The 18,372-nt window shown below is 38.4% G+C and overlaps 1 protein-coding gene across 4 annotated transcripts in view; it reads right to left on the bottom strand.

The window, feature by feature from the left end:
* Positions 1–18,372, bottom strand: part of SNAP23 (synaptosome associated protein 23) — a 36,032-nt gene that overhangs the window by 7,546 nt on the left and 10,114 nt on the right. For 2 of the 4 annotated variants that reach the window (XM_081831010.1, XM_006731695.3), the window contains exons 2-5: positions 9,072–9,175; positions 8,495–8,536; positions 8,033–8,081; positions 7,170–7,287 (exon numbers count right to left, since the gene is read on the bottom strand). In XM_081831010.1, coding sequence (XP_081687136.1) covers positions 7,170–7,287; positions 8,033–8,081; positions 8,495–8,536; positions 9,072–9,128 — 266 coding nt within the window. In that variant the 5' untranslated portion in view covers positions 9,129–9,175. Of the gene's footprint in view, positions 1–2,364; positions 2,398–7,169; positions 7,288–8,032; positions 8,082–8,494; positions 8,537–9,071; positions 9,176–13,175; positions 13,328–18,372 lie in introns of all 4 variants that reach the window. The other 2 variants (XM_081831009.1, XM_081831008.1) reach the window with 2 other exon arrangements.

Here is an 18,372-nt window from a genome sequence, read left to right as displayed (position 1 = left end):
TTTAAAGCATTTAAGACCCTTCGGGGACACCTGGGTGGCTCGGTTGGTTAAATATCTGCCTTCGACTCAGATTGAAGGATCCTTATACATCCATATACATCCTTATATGTAAACTAAGATAAAACGACGATACTGTACTAATATTAATAGTTCACAGGACTGTGAAATAGATAATAGATATAAATGGCTTTGAAAAGCATTTGTCAAATATTTTTATTATTTGGCTTTGATCTCAACCTGATCCTTACTTAACAGTTCATGCCTTTAAGTGCACAGATTACCAAATGGCATGTTTACTATTCTGGCCCATTAATACTCCCTAGCTTTGAGATCTACAGGAGCTGAATATAGTTGGAATATGGCTACATAAAAAGACAACTAGGCCCAAGTTGTTTTGGCCTACATTAAGAAAAGAAATGGTTCTGATCTGCGACTGAACTCTTGCTTAATAAAATTTACAGCCCTTCTGAGAAGAAATTAGACTTTATGATAAAATGCTTAAGCAAAGTTGTGACAGAATTGCTATTAAGAACGCCATATGGAAAGTTAGATTTACCCTGTCAGTTTTGAGGGGTCTAATAACCATTACCACTTTTTTCTATATAAATATCTCATTCAAAAATGGCAAGTTTGAGGGCATCTGGGTGGCTCAGTCCGTTAAGCATCTGCCTTTGGCGTAGGTCATGATCCCAGCGTCCTGAGATCGAGCCCCACATCGGGTTCCCTGCTCAGCAGGTAGTCTGCTTCTCCTTCTGCCCCTCCCGCTGTTCATGCTCTCTCAAATAAATAAAATCTTAAAAAAAAAAAAATTGAAGAAACAAAAGAACAAAAATGGCAAGTTTGAAATAATTTGAAATATCCCTTAATCAATTCAAGAAGCTGCTGTAAAAGCAGAAAACAAGTATCAAGATATGATCACAGGGCGCCTGGGTGGCTCAGTCAGTTAAGCATCCGACTCTTGATCTCAGCTCAGGTCTGGATCTCAGGGTCTTCAGTTCAAGCTCCATGCCCAGCTTAAGTAAAAAATAAATAAATAAATTTTAAAAAGTTAAAGAAGATATGATCACAGTAATTTTAACTATTTAGTTCTGGCTGTCAACATTAATATTAACTGAATAAAAAGAGCAAAAAGAAAGCCCAATATTAGCTATAATTCTTTCATATCAGGAAAAGGGACCAGATAAATACCAAATGTAATGAGCGTGTGTGTGTGTGTGTGTGTGTGTGTGTGTGTGTGTGTGTGTTGGGTGATCAGGCTACAGGAGGGAAGAAAAAGGAGGTCAAGAAACAAAGGGTAAAAATCAAATGCTTAATTTTCTAACATTTAACCATGGTCTTCACAGTTCCTTTAAAGATCCAAAATTAAGGAGTCAAACATTATACTAAACAGTAGGCAGACTATAGGCTTAACTTTCATAAAAAATTAAGATTAGTTAGCTCCATATTAATTCAACATGAAACCAAAGCAAGCTAACACGTGACATAGTAGGAATTATAGAGCAAGTTAAGAGGGAAAATCCTTATTTAAAGGAAGAAAATACCAGATAAGGTAACATTCTAAGTTTATATCCCACCTTGTTCCAAATGGTATTCAAGATGACTAGATTGGCAATTAATTCCAATTTGGTAGTGGCCTAAATTATGGATAATCCAAATCATTAGAAGCAACTCTTTTTTTTTAGTATATGTGCTGCCGAAGCGAGCACTAGAAGCAACTCTTTAATAGAAAAATCTTGATTCTGGAACCAGAAAGGCACAGGGAGTAACAGAAGATAGGATGCTGAAATCGAAGTCCTATGGAGAGAGGTGGATTTAGCCTGAATTCCCTTACCTTTGATCAGAACTAGGATGAAGCAATTCTCTACAAAGATCAACTTAATTAAAACGTCTTTAGAAACTTCAGGGATGTTTTTATTTTTATCTTAAACGTTATTTAGCAAAAACTTAGTTATCAGAACCATTAGTCAAAGGCTGGCATTATAAATTAAGAACATTTCGTCAAGTCCATCTTTTTGGCATACAGCACCCAGAACAAACTCACTTTACATTACACACCACAGCACAATTTTAAAGACAGTCTCCACCATTCACAAAATCCATGCACATGCACAGAAAAACCATTTGAAGCATCACCTTTAGATAGCAGATTAACAGCCCAAACTGCGCCATAAGACTGCATCTTAAAGTTCCCTTTGATCAGTTACTGAGCTCGGGTCCTGATGTTAATCTTCATTTTTAGTAAGCAGATTAGAAAGGAAGAGATTTATTAAGTGAGAGAATGAAATGCAGAAAAGAGTGAATGCCAGTGAAACAGAACAGAAGCAAGTTTAGAATTCTAAAAACATAATGCATTTAAATTCCTGCCTGGTTTCATAGAAACAACGAACATCTGAGAATCTAGATGAAAAGAAAAACAGGAAAATGGTTTAAACCAGAGCACACTTCATTTTTCTTAAGAATGTCTGGGTGATGATATTCTTTCCCAAAATTATAAAAATTAGTATGAAGAGAAGGTAAAAACTAATGGAGAGGTTCTTTTTTGTTTTTAATATTTTATTTATTTATTTGACAGAGAGAGACAAAGCGAGGGAACACAAGGAGAGGGAGTGGAAGCGGGAGAGGGAGAAGCAGGCTTCCTGCTGAGCAGGGAGCCCGAGGCGAGGCTTGATCCCAGGACCCTGGGATCATGACCTGAGCTGAAGGCAGAAGCTTAACGACTGAGCCACCCAGAGCCCCTAATGGAGAGGTTCTAAAACTTCTTCATTCTTTCTTGGTGATTACAGATTTCTCCTAGATATTTCTGTTATATATCTCATTTGCATTTAACTTAAAAAAAAAAAATCTTTTTACATGTCTAACTCTCCCATCAGCCAACAAGTTTCTTAAGGATATTCAATCAACAAGTATTTACTGAACACCTACTATGTCTCAGGTACCATGTCAGGCACAAAAAAAATAAAGAGTAATGACAAATGAAACAGTGCCGGAGCTACACCTTACTAATCTTTGTATCTCCAGTGAGTAGGGCGGAGGGGGAACTCAAATGTTGACTAAAATATAATTCAACATTTATTTTAACAATCAGAGCTGAATTTTTACATCTCAACATAACATAAGACTTGAGTAGTAGAAAATCTGTAGTACCAATTTTGAACTTCTCTAGTAAGTGGTCCAGAAATACCAATTTGTCTTCAAACTATGTATTTGACATTGTAAGTACACTGAAGAGAGGCAAGTTCAGAGAGAGGAATACCTTGTCTGAGAATAGTTAAATTGGGACACCAGAGAGTTTACTATTTTGAGACTTCCCATTTTAAGTCTGCTTCCTTTTAAACTCTTGTTAATTAGTTTAACAATTAGAATGACAACAAAGTTACCGTCAAAGATAATGACACCTATTCACAATTTTAAAGTTTAATCCTGGTAGTCTGTTTAAATTCTGGTAGTTCTTGGGGCGCCTGGGTGGCTCAGTTGGTTAAGCGACTGCCTTCAGCTCAGGTCATGATCCCAGGGTCCTGGGATCGAGTCCCGCATCGGGCTCCCTGCTCTGCGGGGAGCCTGCTTCTCCCTCTCCCACTCCCCCTGCTTGTGTTCCCTCTCTCGCTGTGTCTCTCTCTGTCAAATAAATAAAAAAAATCTTTAATAAATAAATAAATAAATAAATAAATTCTGGTAGTTCTTTAAAAAGAATTAGCTTAAGTTAAAATTCTCTTCTAATACAGGGTTCTGTTAAGTAAAGCTATTTCCATGTCTGTTTCATTTGCTGACCTGGCTTCAATGAATACTACCGAACAAAAAAAATCTCAAAGAACAAATCTACTCAAGACATTTTCTATATAGCAATACATCTAACAACAGCAACAACAAAAGGTTCATTCTTTTCCTGCCAAAGTCAAGCAGTGTAGCTATATAGTTAAAAGCTGAGACTCTGCCTGGTTTTGAATCTCAGCTCTTCCATTTCTTTGTGCCTCTGTTTCCCCATATGTAAAATGGTGATAAGAAAAGAGTCTATCTCATATTAAGGTTACTGTTAGGAATAAATTTAAAGTGCTCAGAATAATAACAGCCTAAATTAACATATAGGCCCACAAATTTCATCCAAACCCTTGGATTTGAGACATTTTGATCAGTACCATATAATCAATAAATACATGATTATTTCTGTAGTGAAACAAATTAACATTTACACTAAGTGGGATAAAGATTATAAATAGCTTCAGTTCATGTTACATTTTATGGCCTAATTAATGAGTTGTGGCTCATCATGGGGAAAAAAAAAAACCCCAAACCTAAATCCTTGGTTTTCAGAGTTTTTCAGATTTCTAGTGGCAGAATAAGAGATTGTGGACCTGGGTTTTTATTACTACCAGAATTAATACTAGCCTTATATGATCCTGCATCTGCCTTTGAGAAGCTCATGTTATGGCTATTTATACAATAAGCCTAACTAAAACCCAGGTTAGCAGATAAAATTAGAAAGGTCAAGACAATGGCAGGAATAACAGTAGACAGAGCTGAGGACAAGGATATCATAGAGGCCAAAAAGTCTATGTTATAAAGAAGAGATAGACGCCAAGGAAGGCAATTAATATACAACATCTTTAAAATGGAATATCACTCTTCTCTCCAGGGAACAACTGTTCTCTTATAGGAACCCCCTGATTCCATCTGCTAAGAAGTACCTTCTCTGGGCCAACTGAGAAAGGGTTCTTCTGAGGTGAGAGGCTGCAAGCTGCCTCAGGACCATACTCTACCTTCTCTCTCACCAGTGTCCCAGAAAATCCTGCCTATGCTTGGCTGGGATATACAAAGTGAAATAGTAATACTTAACTAATAATTAATACTTCTGTAGTTCCATTTCCCACTTTCTAAGATATTAGACCATCTTAGGATTCACTGCTTTTCCCTGATGGACAAGTCATATTTAAATTTATTTTATTTTTATTTTTTTTAAAGATTTTATTTATTTATTTGACAGAGAGAGAGACAGCGAGAGAGGGAACACAAGCAGGGGGAGTGGTAGTGGGAGAGGGAGAAGCAGGCTTCCTGCCGAGCAGGGTGCCTGATGCGGGGCTCGATCTCAGGACCCTGGGATCATGACCTGAGCTAAAGGCAGATGCTTAAAGACTGAGCCATCCAGGCGCCCCAAGTCATATTTAAATTTAAAGTCATTATTTAAATATGCACTTTTAGAGAGTCAACCAGGTCTAAACAGGCCAACAGATTTGTCCTAGAATAGAAAGCCAATGGACAACACTAGGAAGAATACTGTCAAATTTTAACTTGTTATGCTCCAAATAAACACCAAAGTTGACTAATAAGCAACTTAACTCTATTTTCTCTTGTAGAGAGATGGCACAGAGAATGCTGTCACATGAAAACACCTATCTAAAAGTATGACAATATAACAAAAGTTCCTCCATTCCTAACTCCTTGAGAAGTAAAAATGCTGAGAATATGTAAACCTTTGTCTCCCACTCTTGGTTTACCATACCAGCTGAGACAACTAGATGAAATACTAATGTTTATGAAACTCTTCTCAAATGAATGCTCTCAGCAGTAAGGATGGTCATTCAATTTCCAGATGTTGTCATTTCAACTAAGGGGAAAGTTCAAAGTTTTTGTTCTGTTAATAACAGACAGAAGGGAAGATAATGGTTAACTGCCTCAGCCCAAACCTTCTCATGGTCGAAATACATAAAATATTTGTCAACATGGGGTGCCTGGGTGGCTCCGTCGTTAAGCATCTGCCTTCAGCTCAGGTCATGATCCCAGGCTCCTGGGATGGAGCCCCGCATCAGGCTCCCTGCTTGGCGGGAAGCCTGCTTCTCCCTCTCCCACTCCCCCTGCTTGTGTTCCCTTTCTCGCTGTGTCTCTCTCTATCAAATAAATAAATAAAATATATAAAAAAAAATTTGTCAACAACATGGACTTTGGTTTACCTAAGAGTACGCAGGGAATTTAAATATTCATAATGAAGTCACCAAAAAGAATGAATCTCTTCTGTCAATCATAATTTTATACACTATACACAAAAAGTTTGAAGACTTCTCATCTCCTAGTTTAATACAAACTTCAAATTTTCAGAGACTTCTTTGATTTTCCCTTGTTTGCGTTTGACAATCAGTTGCTTTAAAATAAATTTCCTTGGGGCGCCTGGGTGGCTCAGTCGTTAAGCATCTGCCTTCGGCTCAGGTCATGATCTCAGGGTCCTGGGATCGAGCCCCGCGTCGGGCTCCCTGCTCAGTGGGGAGCCTGCTTCTCCCTCTCCCACTCCCCCTGCTTGTGTTCCCTCTCTCGCTATGTCTCTCTCTGTCAAATAAATAAATCTTTAAAAAAAAAAATAAAATAAAATAAAATAAATTTCCTTGACTTATACTTTTTTCTCTAATCTCAATAATAAGGCCTCACCTCACAGGCCTAGATTACAAAAGGTTCCTAACTAGTACAGTTATGTACTCTACTGCAATCCATCTACCCCTTAGCCCGCCTACTTATGTCTTATTTTTCACTTCTCAACTATATGAATCATGCAGTTCAGTTAAGTCAAGCTCCTCTATAATTTGTTTACTTTAGGAAATGCCCCCCTAGTTCTTCCACATCCATCCAAATCCTTCCAATCACTGAGTTCAACGCAAGTGCTCTCTCTCCTGTAATATTTTTCCAAACCAAACTTTATCAGTTCTGTTCCCTTATCCTTAGTTGACATATGATCTAGCATTAGATTTATACATTCTACTTTTTTGCCATTTTTCCTCACATATCCAACCACATGGTAGGTCTTTCGAAGATAGGATCCAAGTCCTTTCCTCCCTCGGCCATTCTTCATGTGCTTACCACAGAATATGTATTTTTTTAATATTCTTTGTTTGAAAGGAAAAGACACTCATTCCATCCTGCTCTGTATTATCCAGATGTATATTTCCTATATTATATTTCATGTATAATTAAAAAATGAAACTGGGACTTGATCCAAGGACTGACCAAATGGAAGCCATGGTTTTTGGTGAACATGCCCATTTACATGAAAAACTTGATCTGCCCAAAGGAAAAACAGCTTAAATTTTTCTAACAAAGTTCCTTATTTAGGCCCAGTTACACTTCTGACCTTCCTGGAGGGTGGAATGTTCTCACTTTAGTTTTAAAAAGGTCTTGATTTCTCAACTCACCTATTACATGGGCAGACGCAGAGGCCACAGCACTTGTTGAGTTCCGTTAAAGTCTTCTCTGCCTCTTTCATGTCTTTATTTATCTGGTCCATGCCTTCTTCTATGCGGTTTAGTTGTTCTAAGAATAAGTTGTGGAAGTGACATTTCGTGTTATATTCACAGTGCCAATGAGAAGATACTATTATTATGGAACAGCAAACTTTAACTCTGAATCCACCAGTAATCCATCCCAGTGACTGTATCAGTGCCAATAAGTACTACATACTGTCCAACATGAAAACAATCTTTCACAAACTGATCCTGAGGCACCTGGCTTCTTATTGTGGGAAGATCTGTTCTAAAGAGATCTGTATAATAGGAGCATGTGAGGGCTTATTTAGAGATCACCCTTGCAACCAAATTAAGTGTACTTTGACCAGACCGTATCCCCAGCATTTCTCTCTCCGAGTAAGTTCAAAACTTGAAGGCTATCATAAGTCTAATCAAATCTAGGCCGGATTGCTCAGGGGCAACTCAAATGGAATGTTTCCAAGCTCACCTGAATGTAAACCTGTTTAAGGACTTAAGCTTCATTTCTGAAAATGATGCTAGAATATCATAGTATCTAATGTACATATGACAAATACACACAGTAAGTCCTGCTGCCCGACAAATACTTGGTATATAATTGGGCATTGTTGCTCCCACCTCAAATAGGCAATGAACATGATATAATTCAAATCAGAAAAAAGAAGTAAACGTATCACTCTTATCTTACATAGGGAAGGCACTCTCAAGGCTTAATTTTAGACATGGCTGATTTGGAAGGGCTTTCTGTTGTCGTTACGTCAAATCAAGAGTTTCTGCCAATGCCTGCAACTCACCCCCTTGTTCATCCAGCATAGTGATAGTCTTGATTCCTGCATCCTGAGACTAAAAGAGAAAAAAGCTGATAGCACTACAAAACAAAACAAAAGCAACAGAAACAAAGCCTATAAGGCCTAAGAGCAAGAGAGAATCATTTAGAAACCTAAGTTCTCAGAGGATGAGAGTTACAGAGAAAACTAATATCGCAAAGCAACAAACTTTAACATATTAAACACCCCCATATAATTAAGTCACAAATTCATGGTGACTTGATCTTCCCTGTCATAGTCTAATAGTGTCAAAGGGAAAAACAAAAAAGGCCCATCAGTGCATGGTTTGACAAGTTCAGCAACTGCTGGTTTCAAATAATAAAGCTCACTGATAACATATACTTCTGACTCTTAACACAAATTCCAGCTTGTGCTATTCAAGATCCCTCTTATACAATTTTTGTACTTAATGATTAAACACTGTCTTACCTCAAGAGCTAAACCCAGGATTCTCCTTGTACTTTCCAGAGACTAGGGAAAAACACAGGCTTTTAGTATTCTAAAATATGTAGTCAAAAAAAAAAAAAAATCTGATCACATAGTCATGATGCTACTCTATTTTTAATTGCCAGCCCAGCCATCCCTCCCTTCTCTAAAACAAAAACAAAAAAAGAAAGTTGATCACTGTAATTTAGTTATTTTCTTCCTACCAGCTGCTCCTTAAGAGAAAATTTGGAGGGTAAAGTTAATGGTATTTATAAAAGTTTAATGTGAGCAGAAAGCTAGGTATGTTACACAGATGTTTCCAATTCCTCAAATCTAGAGTATCTGTTGTAACTGTGTTTATTAAACAATGACTTAAAAAAAATCATACAAGCTGCTTTCGCTTACTTAGTTTTTGGTGAGCTGACAAACTAAGGGGCCGGCAATGGCACTCTGAGGCAAATGCATTCTTAGACATAAAGGGACAGGGAGGAGGCCAAAATGGACGTCTAAGAAGGTCCTCTCATCCTTCCACTGTGAAAATGTCAAATGCTGAATTACTTATTCGAAGTAAAATGTTTACCTCATCAGTAACCTGGTGGGCTCTCAGCTGAATTTCTTCTGATGACAGATTATCCATGATGAATTAAAACTTTTGATAAGCACCGAAAGTGAAACGTGGATATTCTGTAAGAATAAGGGCACAAAAGGGTTTGTTTGAACAAAGAGTGTGGATTTATGGAATTCAGGATATTTATCTGGAAAACAGGATAAAAAAGCCTATCTATATCATTAGCTAACTAGCTAGCTATCACAGGTGAAGAAATTAAGGCCAAGAAAGGATAAATGGATGGTTAAATGCTAGTTAGTACCAGAGGTGAACCTGAAACTCAGGTTTCAGGACTTCTAATGAAGTGCTGTTTCAGAGAGAAAGTGGTCTCTCTACTCTGAGGAGCACGAACTAGAAGACAAGCTTTAAGAGATTATTAAAATGAATTCTTGGTTGTACAATGTTTTTCATACATTATTTGAATATAGAAAAGCAATGAGGTGAAGAGGTCTAAGTCAGGTTGTATTCCATTAATAAAGTAACAAAATTCAAAGTCGTGTGCCTGAACAACACAGGAGACATTCCAGACATGGGCCAGTTGTCCAGGCTACTCATTGGAGAAAATGAAATATTTTCATTCTTAACAAGAAAAGGATAATGTTGACACAGAACTCAGAAAAAAAACCTGAAATTTTTCATAATGGACTTTCCCTTTCCAATTATTTTGTATTTTAGTGAAGTTTTAGTGAAGTCCCTAAGAAACTATAATTATTCTCCTACACATAGTAACTTAGTAACTCATAACTCAGAGAAGATTCATGGACATTCAAACTAAAACACTACACATTTAGAAGGTGTTATTCAGGACTACCGTTGTGTATTCCTCTTTGAAAAGTCATATGAAGTAATAAGTACTGTGTGACACTCTAGGTTGCTTTCTTTTCATTACATTTGCTAGCTTTTTATTACTTTTTTTTGTATTACATTTTTTATTTTTTTATTTTATTTTATTTTTTATTTATTTATTTGACAGAGAGAGAGATAGCGAGAGCAGGAACACAAGCAGGGGGAGTGGGAGAGGGAGAAGCAGGCCTCCCGCCGAGCAGGGAGCCCAATGCGGGGCTCGATTCCAGGACCCTGGGATCATGACCTGAGCCGAAGGCAGCCGCTTAACAACTGAGCCACCCGTGCGCCCCTGTATTACATTTTTTAAAAACTGATTTTATCAAGTTCTTTGTCAGTGACACAGCTAAAGTCTGGTTTACATTCTGAATTTACCCTCAGGAAACACCTGGCAATGACTGTCACAATTTTGAGGAGGATGGGTAGTGTTACTGGCATCTAGTGGGTAGGGGCCAGGGATGCTGCTAAATATACTATAATTCTTCCCAGGACAGCCCTTCACAACAAAGGATTATCTGACCCCAAATGTCAAAATGCTGAGGTTGAGAAACCCTGCCATGGAGTAAACTCACTGACCAGTAGGGAACCTAGTTAACCAGGAATATACTAGACTAAACCCTTGGAAGGCAGAGATTTTGTTCTATCTTTTTATCTCTAACACCTAATAGGATGTGACAGTTGGTACTCTAGCAAATGTGTGCTGAATGAACGAACAAATAAGTAGAAAAATAAAGGTATTCTCAAAATATTTAAGTGGATCTTAGAAACAAAGCTACATGTACCAGCAGCAGAAAGCCTGCAAATATCCACTAGAAACACAAAGCAAAAATTGCCATTACATACATATAATCTGGAATGGCCTGCTGGTCACACACAAATCTTTTTAGTCACATCCATAGCTAACCATCACTTTTAGTAGAATCATCATCGATAAAGCAAAAAGCAACAATATTAGATTCTCAGTACAAAAAGGCATTGCATTTAGAGGTCTGTTTATTAACTCTACTGTCATGGCTGTTTTAGGTTTAATTAAGATTTTGAACATTTATTGAAGTTATTAATGCTCACGAAGAAAATTATTAATTACTATTATTAATAAAAAGTATTACTACAAAAAGTTGCAAATTTAATTTAATATCTTGCTTGCCATTGTAGGACTCTGGCTCTGGCAAAAGGTTCATACACAAAGCTATAAAATCAAGATATAAAGGTCTTTCTTGAATTAAGAATTGATCATTCATTAGATAGAAGCATAAATAGAACCACATGATTTATTCCTTTGCTAATCATTTGAGCCATTAGATTTATCATAGATCTGTTCATGCTACTTTCTCTTGTTAGTATTTCATAGTTACAATTATGAAAAATTGTTTTTGTAACCTCTCACCTCCAGATTTCTGTATACCTTTTCTTTCTGTAATACCCCAGGTAACTTTATGCTTCTCCATTACTTTCAGAGCCCCAACAACATACTTATAAAAGCCTGCCCTTCCCAGCATGCTCCAGTTGTCTATACCTCCTCAATGCCCAACAGAGCAGAAAGTGGGGAGAAAAGTAATACATGCTAATCAAGTAATGCCTGGAAGTGTCAGGTTTTCCAATATGGTATCCTGCGGGTAGAAGACATTTTGGGCATAAGGATGCCCAGATCTCTCAAATTGTATAATTTTATAATTCTACTCCTGGACCTAATTCCTGCCAGGTACAAGTCAGTATTTGCTATCTTCCCATCCTAGTGAAAATGAGCAAAAACTTCTCATAGATTCAAAGAGAGGCTTGAATATAAAACTGACCTCTGTCAAACAAGAAGATTCCAAGAGTCCTACCTTCTAATGATAAGAAGGAAGAAAGGAAGGAAAGAAGGAAGGAAGGCAGGAAGGAAAGAAGGAAGGAAGGAAGGAAGGAAGGAAGGAAGGAAGGAAGGAAGGAAGGAAGGAAGGAAAGAGAAAGAAAAAGAGAAAGAAAGAAAGAAAAGAAAAGAAAAAAAGGCAGATACAGCTGGGAGGTGTATATGAAGAATCAGTCCTGGCATGGCCATGGGCTCATTTCGAGGGACACACCCACTGGTGAACTCAAAGTGCTGCCTAGTACTTCCTTTTTTCTCTCTTGAGCAGATGGCACAAGACAAGAAATAGACTGTAAAGTTCTCACATACCTGACAAGCTGACATCAGAACACAGCTACCTAAGACCTCTACTCTGGATTCTGGAGGGTGTTGAACACATGGTTACAGTAAATGGGAGCAAGAGAGACAAAGCAGAACTGTAAGGGGGAAGGACAAAGCTAACAATACTCCCCAGGCTGTTATTAGCCTTTACAAAACTGCTCAGAAGTGTCGGGCAGGGTGCAACCTAGAATTAGCTAGCTTTACTCATATTTATTATTTTCTCCAGAAGTTTTTCTTATAAAGTCAGGGAAAGGCTATCCAGAATGTTGTAGTAAAGAGAATTAGAGGTGGGACAGGGGAAGGAAAACAAAATGTCATTTGACGCAAATATCCCATTAACTTACTGTTCTTAGATATAACCTAATAGATTAAATATCTGTGTCATTCTTTCAATGCTCCCAGAATCTAATATACTATGTTAATTGTGAGAACAGTATATGCTCCCTTTGAGAGGTAACTGCAAGATTTTTCCCAATGCTTTTACAACATATCTTCCTTACTATGGTTCATTTGGGCTTTCTAGAAGACTCCAAGTTTACCTTAATTTCTTGTTATAAACTTTGGGGGGAGTGGGGAAGAAGAAATATTCAATGAGTACCTACTATGTGTCATATACCCTACTAAGTACTTATATACATCATTATCTTTATTATACCAGTTTATAGATGGGGGAACTAAGGGTCCAGTAAGTAATTTGCCCAAGGTGACTGAGTCAGTAAAGAGCAGATTTATTATCAAGTTTGGATATTCTGAAACCAAAAATAGCTCATGGTTTAGTAACTAGTCTTAACTGTTGGATGCATCTTCCCTTAACAAATATCAGATGACAAGAACTGCTGAATATTGGAAAATAGACTAAGCACCCTACCTGACAGCTCATTTCAAAATTTAAGATGCCTTTTTTTTTAAGATTTATTTATTTATTTGGGGGAGGAGGGGCAGAGGGAGAGGGAGAGAGAATCTCAAGCAGACTCCCCGCTGAGCGTGGAGACCAATGTGGGGCTCAATCTCACAACCCTGAGATCATGACCAGAGCCAAAATCAAGAGTCAAATGCTTATGGGGTACCTGGGTGGCTCAGTTGTTAAGCGTCTGCCTTCAACTCAGGTCATGATCCCAGGGTCTTGGGATCCAGCCCCGCGTTGGGCTCCGTGCTCTGCGGGAAGCCTGCTTCTCCCTCTCCCACTCCCCCTGATTGTGTTCCGTCTCTTGCTGTGTCTCTGTCAAATAAATAAAATCTTTAAAAAAAAGAAGTCAGACGCTTAAGCAACTGAGCTGACAAGCTGATGTGCCCCTGAGATGCCTTTTTTCTTTTTAAAGATTTTTTTTTTTTTAAGATTTATTTATTTGTCAGAGAGAGAGAGAGAGAAAGCACAAGCAGGGGGAGCAGCAGGCTCCCCACTGAGCCAGGAGCCCAATGCGGGACTCAATCCCAGGACTCTGGGATCATGACCTGAGCCAAAGGCAGATGCTTAACGAACTGAGCCACCCAGGTGTCCCCCTAAGATGCCTTCTATAATAAAACCATAAAAACTCTTCAACAGATTCAAAGACAGTTAAATTAAAGGAAGAATTGGGGTACCTGGCTGGCTCAGTTAGTAGAGCAATGGACTCTAGATCTCAGGGTTGTGAGTTCAAGTCCCACACTGGGTGTAGAGATTACTTAAAAATAAAATCTTAAAAAAATAATTAAAGGAAGAACTACACAGACAAGAGTAATCATGGTTTTCAGCTGTTTTATTTTTTTCCAGCTGTTTTAAAATAATTTAGAATCTGAAATTATTTAGGGGCAGTTGGCTTGCTCAGCCCGTACAGCATGCGACTCTTGATCTTGGGGTTGTGAGTTCAAGTCCTATGTTGGGTACAGAAATTACTTAAATGAACAAAAAATACAAAAAGAAATTGCTTTCCTAGGCAACTAAGCAAAAAAAAAAAAAAAAAAAGAATATCTTGTAGAATCTGAAATTATCTAAATTTAGAAAATGAAACTAATACTACTGGGAAGAAGGACTACAAAGAAAAAGGTCTTGGAACTGAATCAACAGGAGATCCATGTTTTCACTGATAAAAATGAAGATATGTAAGGAATAAAAGAAACAGCACTTTAAATCACCACCAATTCCAGTGTCCTGCCTAGACCAACATAGGAGTGATTTTATAAAATAATTCATTTTATACTGGAAAGCAAAGATTTTGCATTAAAATATTCTACTAAGTTAGCTTCATGACTTATTCCTTCTCTTAAAATTAATCCTAATTTTAAAAATTAATCCTAATCCTAAGATGCTCTACAAATTACACCCATATAGTTTATTACTGTAGGATAAAAATTTGTGACTCTCCTTGATATATTTTGGTTGGACTTTCATGGTAATCAGTGTACTGACAGCAAGTGCGAATTTCTGTTCATAGCAGGCTAGCATAGTGGTCATTAGCAGGAACTCCAGTATTCAAATTCTGACCCCAAAATGTATTGGTTGTCTGACCTCAGGCGAGTTAGCTAAATCCACTACGACTCAGTTTCTACATTTGTAAAATAGAGATAACAGGCCCTTTTTGTGAGGATTAAAAAAAGATGATCCATACAAAGTGCTTGTTATTAGTGCCTGATACATGGCTAATATTCTAGTGTCAGCCATTATTTTAATATTATTAGGGAAGCAGAAAGAAATAGGCAAAAGAAAAGCAAAACAACAATGTTAAGTATATGTGACATTAATGTAAATGATACTAAATATTAATTGTTCCATCTGTAAGGCTAAATTTAAATATTAGAGTTGATAATACTGTGTGAGCTACACATCTGACCTATTTTCATGCCAGCCATGAGTCTGCCCATGTCAAGACAGATATTAAACAGGTTTAAATCAAACCATTTCCGGTTGATAGGTACTTTAATCTAGACAAATATATATATATAGCTTTGCATGTCTAAAAAATTAAAGACTGGGGCGCCTGGGTGGCTCAGTCGGTTGGGCGTCTGCCTTCGGCTCGGGTCATGATCCCAGGGTCCTGGGATCGGGCCCCGCATCGGGCTCCCTGCTCGGCTGGAGGCCTGCTTCTCCCTCTCCCACTGCTCCTGCTTGTGTTCCCTCTCTCGCTGTCTCTCTCTGTCAAATAAATAAAAATTAAAAAAAAAAAAAAATTAAAGACTGCCCCAAAATGTGTTTTTTTTTCCCCTGGCTAAGGCTTAGCAAACACAAAACCACACAAAATGGCGAAGGTCAGTATATGAAGTGAACAAAGTAAGACTTAAAAATAGTCAAATACTTGCTATAAAAAGTATGGGTAGAAAAAAGTCTAGAAGGGAATAATTAAAATATAACCAATAGCTATGGTGGTAGAATTAAGAGTGATTTTACTTCTTCTCCCAATTTACCAAATAGTTTGCAATGTAGTTATACTATTTTTAAAATTCATACATTTATTTTCATCATAAAATATGATAGCTTAGGGGCGCCTGGGTGGCTCAGTTAAGCATCTGCCTTCAGCTCAGGTCAGGATCCCACAGTTCTGGGATCCGAACCCTGAGTAGGGCTCCCTGCTGGGGGGGGGGGCCTGCTTCTCTCCCTCCCCCTGCCCATTCCCCATTCCCCCCCACAGCTTGTGCTCCCTCTTGCTCCCTCGCTCCCACTCCCTCTCAAATAAATAAATAAAACCTTTAAAAATATATGATAGCTCATGACAACCAAGAAAGCTGATTTATAAGATTGGAGAAAACAAAGACAAGGAATTAATTTTAGACCCCATTTCATAAGCATAATTATGAATTCTTGGCCTCTCTTGAGAGAAATCTTCTGTTGGCACATAGTCACAGTAAATATAAATTTGTAGAAACATTTTCATGCATTAACAGATGATCACCTTTCCAAACCACAAAGGTATGGAAATAATACAGAACAATTGGTCCTAAACATCCTGCTAACAGATGGTTAGAGCAAAGGCCTTTGCTAAAGTTTGGCTGGGACCTTACTTCATTCACAGTAGATGGCAGAAATAGGTTCTAATGAGTTCTGAATAAGTTCTTAATGCTTTCATGGCAAAATACTAAGAGGTGGATAAAAGAGGGCCCCACAAAGAAGCAGAGAACTTAGCTGGAATAGAGAATTTACAACTCAGTCCTGGAATACAACCAATCTCCTGTCATGGCCCTTCACCTTCAGTGTATTCTCTTTCTCTAACCTTCCTACCAATAATCAACCTCCTCAGGGATTCTAAGAAAATGAATGAAATTAGAAGCCATTTAAAAGGTAACCTGTAGGACGTGCTTTAAAATAATTCAGAGGTGATATGATAGCTTAGGGGCGCCTGGGTGGCTCAGTTAAGCATCTGCCTTCAGCTCAGGTCAGGATCCCACAGTCCTGAGATCCGAGCCAGGGTGGGAGTACAGAGGAAACAAGATTGGCCATGACTGTTGAAGCTGGTGAATAATACAGGAAAGTGTCATCATGCTACTTTCTCAACTTTTTATTATGAAAGAATTCAACATATATGACAGTTCTTTAAAATGGCAAGTAACTTTTTAATAGTCGTTACTCACCATTTTGTAAGTCTAAATAATGAGTAAGGGATTGAGAAGAATCACAGGAACAACTACAAGTTAATACTTACAAAGCACTATACACGGAAGGCACTATTTTTTTAAAGATTTATTTATTTGAGAGAGAGAGTGTGTGTGTGTGTGCATGGGGGGGTGCAGCGCGGCAGAGGGAGATGGAGAGAGACTATCTTAAGCAGGCTCCACACCCAGCGCAGAGTCCAAAGCGGGGCTCGATCTCACAACCCTGAGATCATGACCTGAGCCAAATCAAGATAAAAAATCAAAATCAAGAGTCGGATGCTTGGGGCGCCTGGGTGGCTCAGTTGTTAAGCATCTGCCTTCGGCTCAGGTCCTAATCCCAGGGTCCTGGGATCAAGCCCCGCATCGGGCTCCCTGCTCAGCGGGAAGCCTGCTTCTCCCTCTCCCACTCCCCCTGCTCGTGTTCCCTCTCTCGCTGTCTCTTTCTGTCAAAGGAATAAACAAAATCTTTAAAAAAAAAAAAAAAAAGAGTTGGACGCTTAAGCAACTGAGCCACCCGGGCGCCCCCATGCAAGACACTATTCTAAGAAATTAAAAACATACACATACACACACACACACACACACACACTCATTCATTTAATCCTTAAAACACTCTCTTAGTCTGTCCAGCTGCTATAACAAAAAAACATAGACTTGGTAGCTTATTAACAACAGAAATTTATTTGTCGCATTTCTGGAGGCAAAAGTCTGAGCTCAAGGAGCCAGCATTGGTCACCTTCTCATCAGGGCCCTCTTTCTGGTGCAAAACTGATGCCTTATATGGTGGAAGGGGCTAGGGAGTTCTCTGGAGCCTCTTTTATAAGGTACTAATCACTTCCATGAGGGCTCCACCTTCATACCTTAAGCACCTCCCAAAGGTTCCACGTAATACCATCACACCAGGAATTAGGATTTCAACATAGGAATTTTGGTAGGAAGACACAAACATTCAGACCATAACAAACACTATTTAATTCCACATTTTACAGATGTAGGAACTAAGGAACAGTGAGGTTAAGCAACATTCGCAAGGTCATATAGTAGAGCCAGGTTCAAACCTAGGTAGACTGATCCAGAGTATGTGCTTTCAATCACTATTACATACATTAACAAGAGAAGAAAAGAAAGACACATTATCAAGTCATTCAAATGTATAGCAGCTTTGCCAAGAAAAGTATATATATGAAGTTCCTGCCTTCCCCTTTTCAAGTAGCAAGTCTAACTCCAGTCAGAGTTAGAACAGTAGTTCCCAGTCTTGGCTACACATAATCACCTGGAGGCCCAAGCTGCACCCCGGACTAATTAAATCAGAAACTCTGGGGGTGAGAGCCAGTTGATTTTAAACCTTCCCAGATGACTCCAATGAGAAACCAAGGTTGAAAACCACTGTTTTAGGTGAAAGTTGTTTTTTTGGTTTTGTTTTTTTTTTTAGGATTTTTATTTATTTGACAGAAAGAGAGCAAGCGAGCACACAAGCAGGGGAAGCGGCAGGCAGAGGGAGAGGGAGAAACAGGCTCCCCTCCAGAGCAAGGAACCTGCTGTGGGACTCGATCCCAGCACCCTGGGATCACGACCCGAGCTGAAGGCAAACGCCCAACCGCAGGCACCCTGTTTTGTTTTGTTTTTTAATGTATAGCCAAGTCTTAATTGATGATATCCTACCCCTGTTATAATTCTGGTACCTAACAGAGGAAAAACATACTA

The sequence above is a fragment of the Leptonychotes weddellii genome, chromosome 9 (assembly GCF_054177405.1).
Source record: "Leptonychotes weddellii isolate Sample4059 chromosome 9, ASM5417740v2, whole genome shotgun sequence".
Lineage (NCBI taxonomy): Eukaryota > Metazoa > Chordata > Mammalia > Carnivora > Phocidae > Leptonychotes > Leptonychotes weddellii.
The sequence above is the reverse complement of the archived record's forward strand: the minus strand, read 5'-3'. Positions and strand labels throughout refer to the sequence as shown.